Genomic DNA, 17,116 nt, shown 5'->3' with positions numbered 1-17,116 from the left:
TCTAATGGTTGATCTCTCTCATTTTCTAAAAAAATATTCCCCTGTATGTCTTTGATGGCAGAGTGTCATTCGATATTAATCATTTTCTTTCTCTTGCTTATCAAAAGTAGCACTGCTAATGATCACTGCGTGGAAGCATCTTGTGGACATAACCAACCTCTTATTAGATTCCCTTTTCAACTTGTCAAAGGTACACAAGATCGATGTGTTAATCCAGATTTTTGCCTATATTGTAATGAAAATAAGAAAACAATGTTTTTCCTCCCAACAACTTGGGGTCCAATGGAATTCCTTGTGGTTGAAATATACTACAAATTAGAATGGATTCTTGTTATTGACCCTGAATATTGCATCCCAAAGAAGTTCTTGAAAATTCACAATTCATCATTTTTACCATACCGATTTCATTCAGAATCCCAAACTACCATAGCATTCTTTAACTGCTCTTCTGTTGGGAAACAACACCTGAGAAACCAAGATCAGTCATTCCAAAAGTTACAAAATATGATTACCTGTCCAATTTACATTTCAAGGTCCTCTGACAGTGTTCTTACGTGGGATCTTGCATCATGTACCAAGATGCTCGATGTCAACACTCATACTGCGGTAGAAAACTTAAGGAAGAATTGGCTAAGTTTCAGTTGGCAAAAACCAAATTGTTCTGTGTGTGCAGCAAATGGCAAGAAATGTAGATGGAACAACGGAACCGAAGGTGGCACTGAATGTTTTGACTGCGTCAACAAACGGAAAACAATTCATATTCCAAAATCTCTTATTTTTGCAGCAACAGGTCAGACTAATTCACACTTCAAATTCGTTCTTTCTTGTTGATTTAAATTAGGAAGTAATTCTGTTTACCAATTAATCTTCTATTGTACAGGTTCAATTGTTTTGGGGTTGGTTACCATTATATTTATTAAGATCTATTTATATTTTAGAAAAAAAGAAGAAGATCAAGTTAGAGTTGACAAGTTTTTAGAGGATTATAGAGCACAACAACCTACTAGATTTTCTTTTGCTGATATAAAAAGAATCACAAATGGGTTTAAGGAAAAACTAGGAGAAGGAGCTCACGGAAAAGTATTTAAAGGAAAACTCTCAAATGAGATTCTGGTTGCTGTGAAGATTCTCAACAATACAGAAGGAGACGGGAAAGAGTTCATTAGCGAAGTGGGAATTATGGGAAAAATCCACCACATCAATGTTGTTCGATTGCTTGGCTTCTGTGCAGAGGGAATTCATCGTGTTCTTGTCTACAATTTATTTTCAAAGGGTTCGTTACAAAGTTTCATATTTCCTCCAGATAACGAGGACCACTTCATGGGGTGGGAGATGCTGCAGAAAATTGGTATTGGCATAGCCAGAGGAATTGAGTATCTTCATCAGGGTTGTAGTCATTCAATCCTTCATTTTGACATCAACCCTCACAATGTTTTGCTCGATGACACATTAACTCCAAAAATTTCAGATTTTGGTCTCGCCAAATTATGTTCCATGAATTGTAGTGTAGTGTCCATGACAGCGGCTAGGGGTACCTTGGGATATATGGCACCTGAAGTTCTGTCAAGAAATTTTGGTAATGTGTCTCTTAAATCTGATATTTATAGCTATGGAATGTTGTTGCTAGAAATGGTTGCAGGAAGGAAGAATATAGACATAAGATCATTAGAAACTTTCCATGATTTATTGGAAGGAGACATACATATCCACATTGACGATGAGTGTGATTATAAAATTGCCAAAAAACTTGCAATTGTTGGACTTTGGTGCATTCAGTGGCACCCCGGAAATCGTCCATCCATCAAATCTGTCATCCAAATGTTGGAGACTGGAGAAGACAACCAATTAACTGTGCCTCCTAATCCTTTTCACCCGACGACTTCCATTACCACTAGTGAAAGCCATTTTCCAAGACAAATTTTCCAAATGGAAGTGATTCAAGAATAAGTAAAGACAATCATTTTAAACAAATTTATTTAAATACCTTGTGATTTAGAAGGTTGGGTATGTGAAAAAAAAAAAGTATCAGTTGTATTTGTGGGAGTGGTATGCTCAAATTATGGTGTTTAATTTTTTTGTTCTTCTCGGGGAATAATTATGTTGCTTCAATTAAAAGTGATTTTTATGACCTACAATTGATGTTAAATATCATGCTTAAGAATAATGCTGATGTGGAGCCTTTATTTATTACGTGTTGGTTGTTTTTATTTTAGCAAGTGTTGTTCAGTTTTTTAATTAATTGTGGTAGTTATTGGAAGTTTTAGTATTGTGAAACTATGTAAAAAAAGTTGTTTATGTTCAGTTTTAATAATCAGACCAATTACATGATTGAAAGCAGTTATTTCTCCTCTATTTTGTTCTTTTCCAGCAACTATTTTCCTGTTCAATTAACAACAATTGGTATCTAGAGCCCTATTCTAAGGGATCTGTCAGCAAGTTTAATGTCATGGAACCGAAGCAAGTCTATTCGAAATCGCTCCGACGGAATCAACTACCAACTTTGGACAGTGCTTATGGAGGCATATTTGAGAGCTTTGGATTTGTGGGAGGCAACAAAAGATTATAAAATTCATGTACTTCCGAACAATCCTACCATGACACAAATAAAAGTGCAAAAAGAAAAAGAAAAAAAACTAAGAAGGCAAAGGCAAATGCCTGCTTGTTTGTTGTTGTCTCAACAACTATTTTCACAAGCATCATGCCTTGAGATAAGCAAAAGAGATATGGGATTATCTCAAGAAAGAACATGAAGGTGATGAAAGAATTAAAGGCATGCAAGTCCTAAACTTGATATAGGAATTGAAACTTCAAAGAATGAAGGATTCTGAGACTATTTAAAATTACTCCGACAAACTTCTCAATATTTCACACAAAGTGAGACTTCTGGGATTGGAATTCGCTGACTCAAGAATTCTTGGAAAAACTCTTGTAATGGTACCCGAAAGATATGAAGTAACCATCACTACTTTAGAGAATACCAGAGATTTCTAAAAAAAATCTTTGGCAGAATTGCTTAATGCATTGAAGGGGCAAGAACATAGAAGATTGATGAAAGAAGAAACAACACTTGAAGGAGCATTAGCAGCCAAGCATCAAAATGTAGGTAAATTCAAGAAGGATTTTGATGAAATTGAAGTGTACTCAAAATCAGCCAATGCAACAGAAAAGAATGAAATTCAAAGAAAATCTTATACGCCATTTCAACATTGTGGAAAAAAAGGTCATCCACCCTTTAGATGTTGGAGAAGACCTGATGCTAAGTGCACTAATCAAATGGGGCATGAAGTTGTTATTTGTAAAAATAGGAATCAACAAGATATTGATGAGGCAAAGGTTGTTGATCAAAAGGAAGATGAGGATCACTTATTCGTTGCAACATGTTTCTCTAGCATCAAATCAAATGAGAATTGGCTGATTGACAGTGGTTGTACTAACCACATGACAAAGATTTATTTAGAAAAATAAGCAATGCAAACTCATCGAAAGTTTGGGTTGGAAATGACAACTACATTGATGTGAAAGGAAACATACCAATAGAAATCTCAACCTATTCAGGTACAAAATTAATTTCTGATGTGTTGTATGATAGAATATTCTTGTCATTAAACAATAGTATATTTGTAATTATTTATAGTTAATTTTATTTATGTCAACCATTATTCATGGGTTTGACTAAACATATTATTATTGTGTATATATGTATCCTACAAGACATGAATAAGACAAGGAAAACAATTTTATAACATTACGTTACTAAAATTTCCCTCTTTTATTGTATATCCCTGAAAATGATCATAATTTGTTAAGTGTTGAGGAATTAATTCAAAGAGGTTATAAAGTTTTGTTCGAAAGCGTAAGCTACTTGATTATAGATAGTGATGGTAAAGACATGTTCAAAGTAAAAATGAGATGAAATAGTTTTTCTCTAAATCCATTGGAGGAGGGGCAAACTGCTTTTCAAATGAAAGAAAATGTCACATACTTGTGGCACAAAAGGCTCAGGAATTATCATCATCAAGGCCTGCTCCAATTGAAATCCAAGGAGATGGCAAATGCCATTCAAGAACTTGATGACCATATTTCAAATTGCAAGGCTTGTTAGTTTGGAAAGAAAAATAGGAAGCCATTTCCAAAGACAACATGGAAAGCAACAATGAAATTGCAATTAATTCATACTAACATTGTAGAACCACAAAGAACACCGACCTTCATTGATTGGTAGTCTTCATTATGCTATACTCATTGATGATATTACTCGTATGTGTTGTATCTTCTTTCTGAAGCAAAAGTAAGAGGTAACACAAGTATTATGGAACTTCAAAGCAAGAGTGGAGAATGAAAGTGGTTGTAAAATTCAAGCTCTCATATCAAACAATGGAAAAGAGTATGCTTAGCATTTGATCGATTATGTAATGACGCTGACATTCATCATTAGTTAACTATTCCATACACTCCACAATAAAATCGAGTTAGTGAAAGAAGAAACATATTTATATTGAAGATGACCGATGTATGTTGCATGAGAAGAACTTGCTCAACCAGTTTTGGGCGGAATCAGCAAACATTGTAGTTTATTTACAAAATAGGCTTCTTACAAGAGTAGTAAAGGATAAAACATCATTTGAGGCTTGGTATGGTTAAAAACCCTCCCTAAATTTTCTTAAAATATTTGGATGTTTTTGATTTACCCATGTTCCACAAATTAATAGAGATAAACTAGACAAAATAGCTCTTCCAGGAGTTTTTATTGGCTACAACGCCGTTTCAAAAGTTTACAAAGTTTTCCCGCCACAAAATGGTAAAATTATTGTAAGGAGAGATGTGCATTTTTATGGAAGATGGAGAGTAGGAATGGGATGACACAAAGGGATGACACATACTCCTTTTGTGGCAATCCCTTTGTGTCATCCCATTCGCACTCTCCATCTTCCATAAAATGCACATCTCTGCTTACAATAATTTTACCATTAAGTGTTTACTGTCAGGGACCATAGTTACAGTAAGTGTTTATAGTCAGGGACCTAACTGATAGTAAGTATACGCAGTCGAGGACCTAACATCAAATCTCACCACATAACAACTTCATTTGAGGAAGATGATCCAATTCTTGACGAAGAGCAACACTTCGTTGGGAGAAGTTTGGGGATATTGATTTTCGGTTCGGGGATATTGATTTTTGGTTTCGGGACCAAAGTGACCATTTTCTACTTTCACTTTAGTCCCTGTGACATCTCATACTCCTTGTCGGCATAAAACATTTGTCATATCATCAATTAACAAAATTATTTAACGCCAAAGACTAAAGTGATAACGAAAGTGCATATTCATGGACTACTTTATATTTAATCTTGAGTCAGGGACCTTTGTGACAACAAGGTGCAAAGTTAGGGACCAAAGTGACCATTTACTCTTTATCTTATTTATTTGTAAGAGTTAAGTCATTTATCTCTTTTTGTCTCGTTCAAATATTTTATCTTATTTATTTGTAATAAAGGGACCAAAGGGACCTTTGAGGCCTTTATTTTTTTTTGCCTCGATCAAATTTTTTATCTGTTAAAACCTTTATAAGTTAGTCATTTCTTCATTTTTTATTAAAAAAAAGCATTGAGGTGGCTTTGCACATATGATTATTAGTAATCGTTTGTACCGTAAATAGTTTTGATCGTTAAAAAAACTCAAAAAAAAAAACAAATGTTCGTCTTCTTCTTCATATATGTTCATCAACTTCACGATCATCTTATTTTTCCTCAACCCGATAAAATTTAAATCAAAACATCAAGTTTTGTTTAATGGAAATGAAGAAAAAGGACCAACTTGCAAACATTTTAAGAGATAAATGATTTGAATGAGACAGAAAATGATAAAGGACAAAACTGCTACAAATAAATAAGATAAATGATCCCTTGAGCAATTTTGCCTTTTTTTAGAGGAATCCCTTTTTAAAATTAAAAAAATGTTAAAGAGTACCTCTGAAACGCTAGTTAAGAAAATTAATATATAAATATTGTATTGGAAAGTGATGAAAAGAAATTAAAAATTATATTTTTTATTTTCTTAACCAATGTTTCAAAGGCATTAATTAGCATGACCCTTGAATTTTTAAATTTTTTTTATGAAAGCACGACCCTTCAAATTATTATGGTTATTTTGACTTAAAAAATAGTTTATTTCATAAATAAAAAATCATTTATTGCTCCTTATGTTTTGAATTATCTAGCATAATTAGTCAAACTTATTTTTTTAACTAATCTTAACATATTTTTCTTTTGAAAGGTTCAACTAATCTTAACTGATAGGCCCATCTATAATTTTATATCTCTTCAATATTTACAAAATTCAAGAAGTGACGCTTTATTTATTTATTTTTTTGACAAAATCAAGAAGTTACGCTTGTTGCGTGAGTTATGACAAAACTCGTTATCCAAACTACTATCTTTTATTAAGAGCAATCAAAGTTATATTTCGTTTGAATTTCGTGCTGAAAAAATAATAATTTCTTTACTTGAGGAAGATTTATTTTTTTAAAAAAAGGTTTACTTTAGAAAGATGGATACTGAAGTGTGTGCCTTGCTGAAGGTTTACTTTAATATGTTTTTTAAGGTTTATTAAAGTAGTTTTAAATAATACAAAAAATCCATGTGGAATAAAGGTGATTGGAAAATAGATTAAAAAAAGTCAACCTAGTGTGTCACAACATCCTATAACATAATTAGATGCGATGAGAGATTAAAAGTAGAAGAATTTTAAATTACAAGGGTGAAATCTTCTTAAAAAAAAAAAATAGTGAAATCTAAATATAATTTTACAAGGGTTAAAGCTAGAATTCGCTTATACGGTGAGAGGTAAAAACATGTTTAATACTCCCTCTGTTCCTTTATAATTGTCTTTTTTACATCAAAATTTTGTTTCTAATTAACTGTTGTTTTCAAAGTTCAATGTATCATTAAATGTGATTTTACCTATATTACCCTTATATATTTATTGTAGGGAGAGAAATATATGAAATGAAGTATTAAATGATTGATGTTATTATAGGAAAAAGATAAATTGTTGTATAAAAAGTAGTAAAAGTATTTGTTGTCTTGATTTATGTAAAAAGTCAAAATATGACAATTAAAAAGGAACTGAGGAAGTACTACTTTAAATGATGAGTATAATTGAAAGAAAAAGTCATTTATAGACCAAATAGGTCTCTGCAAACTTTGTTGGAAACCAAATAGTGTTTGAATAAGACATTGTATATGGTGGCGGCTAAAACCGCCGTAATACACAGTATATAGTGTCGTTCAGAAAAACAACCGTAATAGACTGTTTATAGTGACGGTTTTTTACACCCGCCGCAACAAAACCGCTGGAATTTATGTGTTTTTTTTATTGTCGAGGAGAGAAAAATATGGGAGGATAATATAGAGTCCTACAACGATTATAAACATGTCTAAAATGAATTTATAAACAGTATGATCTCTCATCTTACAAACTCATTTTGTAAGGATGATTTAAGTCAATATAAAAACTTAATATGATAATCTATCAATCATCCACAATGCATATTCACGTATCAAATCCAATAGTATTTGACGCGAAGAGGTGTATTGAAAAAACTCAATGCTTGATCGATATTTTTCGTATTACATCTTCCGTTTTTAACTTGTTGTAAATGACTTATAAATTTTATCCAATTGTTATAATAGATGACTTTTCTAAGTATTTTCTGCGTGTCCTTTGTATTCACAAGATTAATTTTCTGTAGCATCTCAAAGAATTTTATATATCTCGAATTTGACCTTATTGTTCGAGTATTTTATAAACTTTTTCAAGAAAAACATTGAGATGTCATAAAAAGTAAATATTCCATATAATATAATTCATATACATAGATAAGTTACATATACACATAAGTAACTATAATTCATTCTTCTTGCTTATCACACAAGAAGCCAAGTTTTTGACATTCGTTGCAGAGTTCAGTGAAAAACGTTTCTTTACTATGTGGTGGATGAGAGTGATATTGGTACTCTTGCTCCCGTTCACTCTTCTACTCCATAAAAGTAGCTGTAGGAGTATAGAAACCAGCAGTTCTATTGAGAAAAAACATACTTGTCCCCCTTCCTCTTGTGGCAAAATTTTAAACATATGTTATCCATTTCGATTAAAAGATGACCCAAAACGTTGTGGAGACAGCAGGTATGAACTAGCTTGTGAAAATAATGTCACAACTTTATATTTATATTCTGCAAAATATCATGTCCGGTCGATCAACTACAACAATTTCACAATCCGATTGGTTGATCCTGGAATTCAACAATCTAATTGCTCTTCACTTCCTCTCTATTCGTTGTCTCGATCTAATTTCTGTGATACATTTGATTACGGTAATTGTAATGGCCCATACCATGCCATTTTCAGTAGAGAACGATTTTTAATTGAAGCTTCACCTGAACTTCTTTTTAAGCATATAGTTTACTTGAATTGTACCCATCAAGTAACTAACAATCCTAAATATGTGAATACTTCTTCCTGTTTCCAATTTGGTTACTCCAAAAGTAATTATATATATGCTATGGCTGGTGATTTAATTGCTCAAGATTTTCAAGTTGGTTGTCATGTGAAATTGGTTACTCCAACATCTTTGTTGGGTTTGGAAAGAAATAAGTTACTTTCCTATGATATCATTCACAAGGCATTAGTCTATGGATTTGAGATTTCATGGATGCATCTTTCTTGTCATAATCGTTGCGGAGATTTAGCAACCTGCTCCATCAGCCCTAATACCAACGGGATACTTGAATGCATTCCCGGCTGCCGTCCTTCTACGGGATATTGGAGCGATTTTTGTGGTAAAGGTAAAATAATTACAACTCATTTTGATCCCGATTACAATTTTTTTACTCATTAATCATTGTCTTTTACACATGAAAAAAAAAACATTGTCTTTTACTTATCCTAGTTTTATGCGAGAGAAATTCTAATATGGTCACAGGACCAAAAAAAAAGTGTTCGGTCATACATACATAAATAAGTATTTTTTTAATAATAAGGAGGAACTTGATAAAAAAAATTGATTAAATATTTTGAGGAGAATATTTTTATATGTGTGTGACCAAATACTTTTTCTTTGGTCGTGTGACCATGAAAGAATACCTTTTTATGTGATCTATATTTTAATCCAGACATGAAGAAGCAGATTATTTCTCCCTCAGGTCCTATTTATAAGAAATATTTGACTTTTTTGATTCATTGCATAAATAACGTGTTTGATCTATATTCTATGTCAAATACATTAATTACTCAATGAATCTAACAACTTAATTTTTTCTTATAAATATATTAACCAATTTAGATTTAAATCCTAAAATTAATTACTAATCATTTCTCATACTTTAAATCATAGTTGAAAGTTTTTTTTTTTTTTTAAGGGAAAATCATAGTTGAAAGTTATTAATATGTACTTCTGTTTATGCTAAAGTCAATCTTTTATAGTTATATAAAATACATTTTAATGTACATATTTATTTTGGGGATAGAAACATTTTTTATTAAGAAGGATTTTTCTAACGTATGCAAATTTACACATGATAACAAATTTTAAAAAGTAAGTTTGCATTGAAATTTGTGTACCAAAAAAAATATATGTATCTTTTTCATAAATTATTGTTGTTTTTCACTAAAAAATTTCCCGTTTTAATTATTCTAACATATGCAATATTGTAAACGTTAGACAAATCCTTTTAAAAAAAAATTTAAGCGGTATCTGCTGAATGACTACGAAATTGAGAACAATTTTTATTTAATTTCTGTGATCATAACAAATTAAATAAATTGATTTTTCTTCCTTTTTTTTGGATCTAGAGATACGTTCTCGGCTGGCTTTTTACCTTAAAGGTACGAATTTATATCACCTTAATTTAATTATGAGTGTTTTTTTTTTTTTGGTATATACTTGTACTTTGACTCGTGCTATGCACGAGAAGTTAATTAAATCAAATTAATAATTAATATTAGCAAAATTGCATTATCATATATGAAAATAAAGATACAATCCAAGCCCCATATAATCCAAGTTACATCACAAAATTACTATATACCCTTAATTAAAATACAATTTTCGATCCAATTCAAAACCCACAAAACACAGTTTACGTATTCTAAGTTCTCGTATCCCCTCAAACCCAAAAAGAACTCAATCGCGCCTTTATCTCCTTTCTGCCAATCGAGCCTTCATCTTCAAGAGCATCCAATTGCGTCAATCGCTTGCATATCTTTTCCATTAGGTTCTGTAAGTTTTCAATTCTTCCTCACTTTCGGCATGCCTATTGGTGTATCCGGTCTCCTTATTGATTTATTTTTAGTGATTTATCATTTTCTTTGTTGGACTGTGTTGATTCTATGTTCTATTTGAATAAGAATGCTATAATTTATTTGTTGTTGTTTGCAATTGGGATTGGTGTTTTCTGGTTGGTGGTTAGCATGAATTCATTTCACGTATCCTACACATCATTTACTGAAACATAATATAAAATTGTGAAATTGTTAAATGTGGTGGATTTTTAGATTACTTGGTTTGTGTAAACTGAGTTTACATAAAGTAAGTTTACATGTACACGTATTCATGTTCACGTGTTCAAACACATTAATTATGTATACGTAAATTCAGTTAACGTAGTTTATGTAAACTGTCATTCCTTTTTAGAATATGTACTTAAACTAAATTCACGTGCGTGAGACCTATGTAAACTTAAATTGTGTAAACCTTCCACTTAAATCAAACAAATCGACATCGACAGGCAAATGTGAAATTAATAACAACTATAAACATCCATGGTAAAATTAACAACATCGAATAAATCATATAGCAAAAGATAAATAGAAATTCGGAGAAATTTATGAAATTCACTTACTTGTATGAATCGAGTACGTATCAATGGAAGAGATGTTGATTCAATTGGCGATTTTAGTAGGTATTGATTGCATATCTATGGTGGTTTGTGCGAGAAAAGGGGTGAGGGTTCAGAATGATAATGAAAGAAGGATTTTTAGAAATTTACATGAAGAGGGAAATTTTAGTATTATTGTAAAATTTTAAATAAATTTGAGTATAACTAGAATTATATGGGATAAGACTAAAAAGAGTCATACATCATATATTTGAATCAATTTCGACATAAAATACTCATTAACTAAAAATGAAATTTCTTACAAAAGCCAAAATGAAATAAAATTCATATAAGCAGTAGCAAGTACTACTTAAAGTCATATTAGAATAATTATTAGTTATGATGAAATTCATATAAGCAGTAGCAGTAGCCACCTAGGGGAGCATTTTGTAAATAAAAAAAAGTAGGGGAGCATTGTGGGTATTCTCATGATTAAATTTTATAATAATTTGTTAAGCTTTTGGAATCCTATTAGAATAAAATAAGAGTGACCATTAAAGTCATATTAGTATAAAATAAGAGTGACCATTAAAGATGAGTGGGACAGCAGGAGTCTGAACAAATTAATAGTTAGACTCACTCGTGTGAGGTAGTTTTGAAAATATATAGTCAATGAATTCAGATTTAAAGGTGAAATTGGTTGAAATAAGGTTTGAATGATTAATTATCCAATAACGTTTAGATGAGATGACACAAGTCTCTTCTAATTTAACCAAATTTCTTACTTCAAATCAAATCTTGGACATGCAACAGTGTTAAAACTCTTAGAAAGAGTTGAAGGAGGTTATTGTCAATACTGAGATCAGTCCCAGCCTTGTACACGTCAATTCAACACTAGGCACATGTTATAGTCCAAATCACGAGTGTCATTAGTTGGAAATGTCGGAGATCAGGTAGCCCGAGCACAGTTCCTAATCTTAAATACCTAGTCCGATCATATAAACTGTATGGAATAATCATGTCTCAAACAATGACAAAAACTAAAAATTGAAGAGTTGAAGTATATTTTGTCTTTTGATTATTGTTTCTCTCGGTGGATAGAATTGGTAGGGGAGAAAGTTTGGCTTGATTATGGAAAAAGTGTTTAAATTGTACTGTCACTAATTTCTCACAAAATCATATTGATATGGAGATAATGATTCTTTAAGGGGTAGGTATGCCGGAAGGAGGAAGACTAAAGCTTTCTCATCTTCATTGGTGTATCATTGGAGATTTTAATGATATACCTAAAGAAAATGATAATGAAGGAAGTCAGATCAACAACCCTCTTTTATTCAAGGTTTTGGACAAGTTGTTTTAGATGTTGGGCTTGTTGATGCTCATATGGATGGTTATGCTTTCAATTGGTTCAAGATTTTAGGAATTGATAGTGTTGTGGAGGAATAAAAAGATAGAGCAATGGCTAATGACAAATGGTTTGATAACTTTCAGAATGCAAAACTTGAATATCTCACCACCACTTCATCTGATCACTACCCTCTTTGGCTCGATTGTGCACCACAACCTACTACAGTTTGGGGCCCACGTTGCTTTCGGTTTTAAAATGATTTAATGTAGGAGGGTTTCTTTAGTATTATTATTTCAGCCCAATTTTAATAATTTTCATTTTATGTTATGTTTTGGATTTTCGGCCATTAGAGTTTCCTTGGTATTTAAATACTTCGATTTTAGCTAGAGAGACAGTTTTCATTCATTCAATAATATTTCAGAGAGTTTTCACAATTTTTGGTGGATTCTGGAACCCTATTTTCATAGGTTTGTCATTTGCAAACTTGTTCTTTTCTCTATCTAGGTTTAACGCTTGCGAGCCTTCGCTTCGGACTGCGTCAAGTGGCACCATAGTAGGTTTCTCCTGTCCTTTTCGTAATGTGATCAGCCATGGGAGATCAACCGGTGATGAAAGCTGAGCTTTCAGGGCATAACCACAGCTTTTACCACGACCATCAATGCTTTGACTACACAGGTGGTGACATTATCAACTCGGGTGGATAACAACTCCAACAACAACAACATGCACAATCAGAACAAGGAGGAGGACCTATTAGGGTTCCGTGTGGTGGAAACAATCGAATTATTGAGGATTTGAGTTTTGAAGAGGAAGAAAGTGTGATTGAAGAAGGAGATTAACATGGAAATCACCATGATTACCACGATTTACGGAACAATGGGAGAGGAAGAGTTTTTGGATTGGCAGATAGACGTTGACAGATTTTTCGACGTCATGGACTTCCTTGAAAGCAAGCAGGTTAAGATGGTAGCCATCAGAGTGAAGAGTATTGTTGATGTCTGGTGGGATAAACTTGTTGTTCTAAGGCAGAGGAAAAGAAAAACACCCATCCGTACTTGTCGAAAGATTAAACAATTGATGCTGGAGCGGTTTTTAGCTGAAGATTCCAAACAAATTTTATATTAGATGTATATTTATTGTGTTTAAGGAAAGCGATCAGTGATAGAATATACAACTGAGTTCCTGCGTTTCTCTAAATGTAATGAATTTGGAGAGTCAGAAAATTAGAAGGTAGCTCGATTTATCAGCGGCTTAAAGGGATCCTTGCAAAAGAAGATGGGTTTACATATTGTTTGCAGCGTGACTGAAGCGTCCAACCTAGCTTTGAAGGCAAAATTATTAAAGAAATCCCCCCAAGATTTCTCATAATTAAGAAGATATTCTCCCTAGAACAACCTTGAATTAATAGCCGACAAGCAAAAGAGTGCAACAAATAGAGATTCCAATCCTAATAATATTGGGGCTAGAAGCTCTAACAATGTGCAACACACTAAGGCAGCAACCCAGAGGCAGAATTATCATTGTAATGCAAAAGGTCACAAATCAAATGATTTTACATCAAGGAGAGTGGCTGTTTTTGCGGAAGGAAGAGAAGGAGAGGAAGAAAGAGAGAAACCTACTATCGAGGAACAAGAATATGCATGGGTTGAGTTTTCCGAGGAGGAATCTGATGAGAGGGTAAATTTTGTGAATGTTACTAGCATTCAAAGATGAAGGGTAGCACAAGAACTTATTCAAGTAACACTATCCTGCATAGTTCCTATCTCTCAGAAAACATTATAGAGAAAAAGTACTATGTGATGTTCTTGATACAAATGTTTGTCATATTTTACTTGGCAGACTTTGACAGTTTGATAATGACATCAGTTATCGAGGACGTGATGATGTTTACATGTGGCACACATAAGATTGCTATGGCTCCTATTTTACACTTTGATAAGAGCCTAAGAGAAAAGAAGACTGGTTATTTGGTGATGACACAAAATGAAAAGGAACTTAATGATGCTAGTAAAGAAATTGAATGCTTTTGTCCAGTGGTGAGCAAAGGGTTGATGAGTGTTGTGAAGGAGGATGTGTCAATTCCACAAGAAGTATTAGAGATCCTAGGACATTTCAATGAATTGATCGCCGATGAGCTACCAAACATTTCCCTCCCATGAGGGATAAATGTATAATGGACAATGTTGTTGATAAACGTCGGAGGGTTAAAAAAATTCAATGTGGAAGACATCTATGAATATCATGCAAATGAAGCTCTTTATCAGAATGAGAACTCAGGGTCGAGTTCTTCAGAGGTGGAGGAGACTGATGTAGGAAGGTTTTCGGAGTATTATTATCGCATCCCAATTTTATTAATTTCTGTTTTATTTTCTGTTTTGGATTTTCCGCCCTTTAGTATTTAAACACTTTGTAGCCAGAGATGCAGTTTTTTTTATTCAATAATATTTCATAGTGTTTTCTCAATTTCTGATGGATTTCAGAACCCTATTTTCATAATTTTTTCGTTTGCAATCATAAGTTTGTCGCTTGCAAACTTGTTCTTAATATTCTAGTTAAAGATTATAGTTTTACTCTGGACACAAAACCCCACTTTCTTTTTCTCTATTAAGGATTTGAGTTAATGGATAGTGAAATTAAACCTAAAAACTTAAGTGTTTAAGGTCCAAAATATTGTGTATAAAAAAATTGAAAAAGAGTTTGAGGGATCGTGGCCTCTGACTGTCCTCCTTCTAACTCCATACTTGATTCAATAACTTATTAAGTAAAATTTTCTTTGCAGGTAATATCTTCGCTTTTGGGATAGGTGAGTTCTCTCAACGATTAAATGAATCTTTAACAAATATTTATTTGGGTATGTCTAACATGTGCAATATTGTATATGTTAAAGCAAGTAAATTTTGGCTGTTTTTTTTTTTTTTGCATGCATTTTTGCTGCCATCTATATCTTTTATTTTCATGATATAATGTTGCAGGATTATATGAAATAGTAAAAGGACCAATCCAAGTAACTTATACAAGTTTCAAAGTAGGATATTCCCTAGGACACTATGTTCTACCATCATATTGTGCTGCTAGAATTCTCTTCGGGATGACGTTATTCTTTGCCTTGTCGATATACAAATGGAGGAAAAGACATTTGTCAATGTACGAATGTATTGAAATGTATCTACAACAACAAAACACCTTGATTCCCATCAGATATTCATACAATGAAATTAAAAAAATGGCTAGAGGTTTCAAAGACAAATTAGGTGAAGGAGGCTTTGGCACTGTGTTTAAAGGGAACCTACGCAGTGGACCTTGTGTGGCAATCAAGATGTTAGGTAAATCAAAAGGTAATGGGCAGGACTTTATTAATGAAGTAGCAACCATTGGAAGGATACATCATTTGAATGTGGTGCAATTAATTGGTTTTTGTGTCGAGGGATCAAACCGTGCTCTTGTTTATGAATTCATGTCTAATGGATCCCTTGATAAATTTATTTTCTCTAAAGAAGGTAGCATAAATATAAGCTATGGCCAAATTTTTGAAATTTCGGTTGGAATAGCTCGTGGGATTGCTTATCTTCACCATGGATGCGAAATGAAGATTTTGCATTTTGATATTAAGCCTCACAACATCCTTCTTGATGAGAATTTCACCCCAAAAGTCTCTGACTTTGGATTGGCTAAGCTATATCCTGTAGAGAATAGCATTGTCACAATGACAGCGGCAAGAGGTACCATTGGATATATGGCTCCAGAATTGTTCTATAAAAATATTGGGGGAGTGTCCTATAAGGCTGATGTTTATAGCTTTGGGATGCTTTTGATGGAGATGGCAGGTAAAAGGAAAAACCTAAATGCCCAAGCGGAGCATTCAAGTCAGCTTTATTTTCCTTTATGGATTTATGATCAATTTGGACAAGAAGGAGAAATAGAAATAGAAGATGTCACAGAGGAGGAAAAGAAAACAGTAAAGAAGATGATCATAGTCGCACTTTGGTGTATACAGTTGAAACCAGTTGATCGCCCCTCAATGAACAAGGTAGTGGAGATGCTCGAAGGAGATGTTGAAAGCCTTGAAATGCCTCCAAAGCCAATCCTTTATCCACATGAAACGGTTGCAGAGGATCAAAGAACCAACCTTGACCAAACAATGTTGAGTGATGATTACACTGGTTCTTATTATTCTGTGGAAAGAGAAACTAGTTCTCTAATGGAGAATATTGCTTGAATGTTCACGAAAGCAAATTCCTCTATATCAACTTATTGTCTATTACACTGTTCTTATGTAAAACTTCATTCGTCTATATATTTTCCCTACTGTTTTCTACATCGAACTTCATCTGAAGTCCCTAATTAATATGTAATAATGTTAAAATCTCATTCAACTGTGAACCTATCTATATGGTATTTTAGCATACGGTACTATAATGGATATAATGGTGTTCTATTTTTTCTTCATGCTTATTAGAGTGGATAACTATCTTAATTCCAAGATAAACAATTCATGCATGCTTGTGAAAAAATGAATTGCTCAAGTTTGACTCATTTATTCAAACAAGCTTAATTAAAAGCATGAGTTTTCCCTTGTTAAAGAGTAAAACTTGAGTATACCTTATTTAGCTGTTTCATTCATAATTTTGGTTTAAAAATGTTCCAACCACCCACAAGTAATTTTGCAGCGGTTTAGACGAACACCTGGAATAATCATTAGTAGCAAAAAACAACAGCAATTTTGTTGTTATTGTGTCAGTTGAAAACAAGCTCTTTGTATTCTTTATTTGTAATTTTGACGCATTTGGAACTGACTCCTTATAAGCAAATAAAACAGCAATTGATAACTCTCAACAATCGCAAGTACGTTTAAATTGCAATAACAGAATAGCAGGATGCATGTTCTTTTCTTTTA

The 17,116-nt window shown here is 32.8% G+C and overlaps 2 protein-coding genes across 5 annotated transcripts; both read left to right on the top strand.

The window, feature by feature from the left end:
• LOC25482276 (rust resistance kinase Lr10) lies at window positions 1-2,190 on the top strand. The gene is made up of 2 exons (XM_013610826.3): window positions 1-790; window positions 881-2,190. Exons 1-2 carry the CDS (start codon window positions 46-48, stop codon window positions 1,945-1,947), a joined length of 1,812 nt encoding a protein of 603 aa, XP_013466280.2. The 5' UTR covers window positions 1-45; the 3' UTR covers window positions 1,948-2,190.
• A 5,706-nt stretch (window positions 2,191-7,896) lies between these two features.
• LOC25482275 (rust resistance kinase Lr10) lies at window positions 7,897-16,590 on the top strand. 4 transcript variants are annotated; one of them, XM_024784786.2, is made up of 4 exons: window positions 7,897-8,843; window positions 9,850-9,882; window positions 15,002-15,073; window positions 15,195-16,590. In XM_024784786.2, the coding sequence occupies exons 1-4, from the start codon at window positions 7,988-7,990 to the stop codon at window positions 16,436-16,438; spliced, it is 2,205 nt and encodes a 734-aa protein (XP_024640554.1). In that variant the 5' UTR covers window positions 7,897-7,987; the 3' UTR covers window positions 16,439-16,590. The 4 variants fall into 4 exon arrangements, with proteins under 4 accessions (XP_024640554.1, XP_024640620.1, XP_013466277.2 ...); XM_024784852.2 differs by having other exon boundaries at window positions 7,898-8,843; window positions 15,002-15,025; XM_013610823.3 differs by lacking the exons at window positions 7,897-8,843; window positions 9,850-9,882 and adding an exon at window positions 10,152-10,276 and having other exon boundaries at window positions 15,002-15,025.
• Window positions 16,591-17,116: the final 526 nt, after the last annotated feature.

Source organism: Medicago truncatula, chromosome 1, assembly GCF_003473485.1.
Source record: "Medicago truncatula cultivar Jemalong A17 chromosome 1, MtrunA17r5.0-ANR, whole genome shotgun sequence".
Taxonomy (NCBI): domain Eukaryota; kingdom Viridiplantae; phylum Streptophyta; class Magnoliopsida; order Fabales; family Fabaceae; genus Medicago; species Medicago truncatula.
The sequence above is the reverse complement of the archived record's forward strand: the minus strand, read 5'-3'. Positions and strand labels throughout refer to the sequence as shown.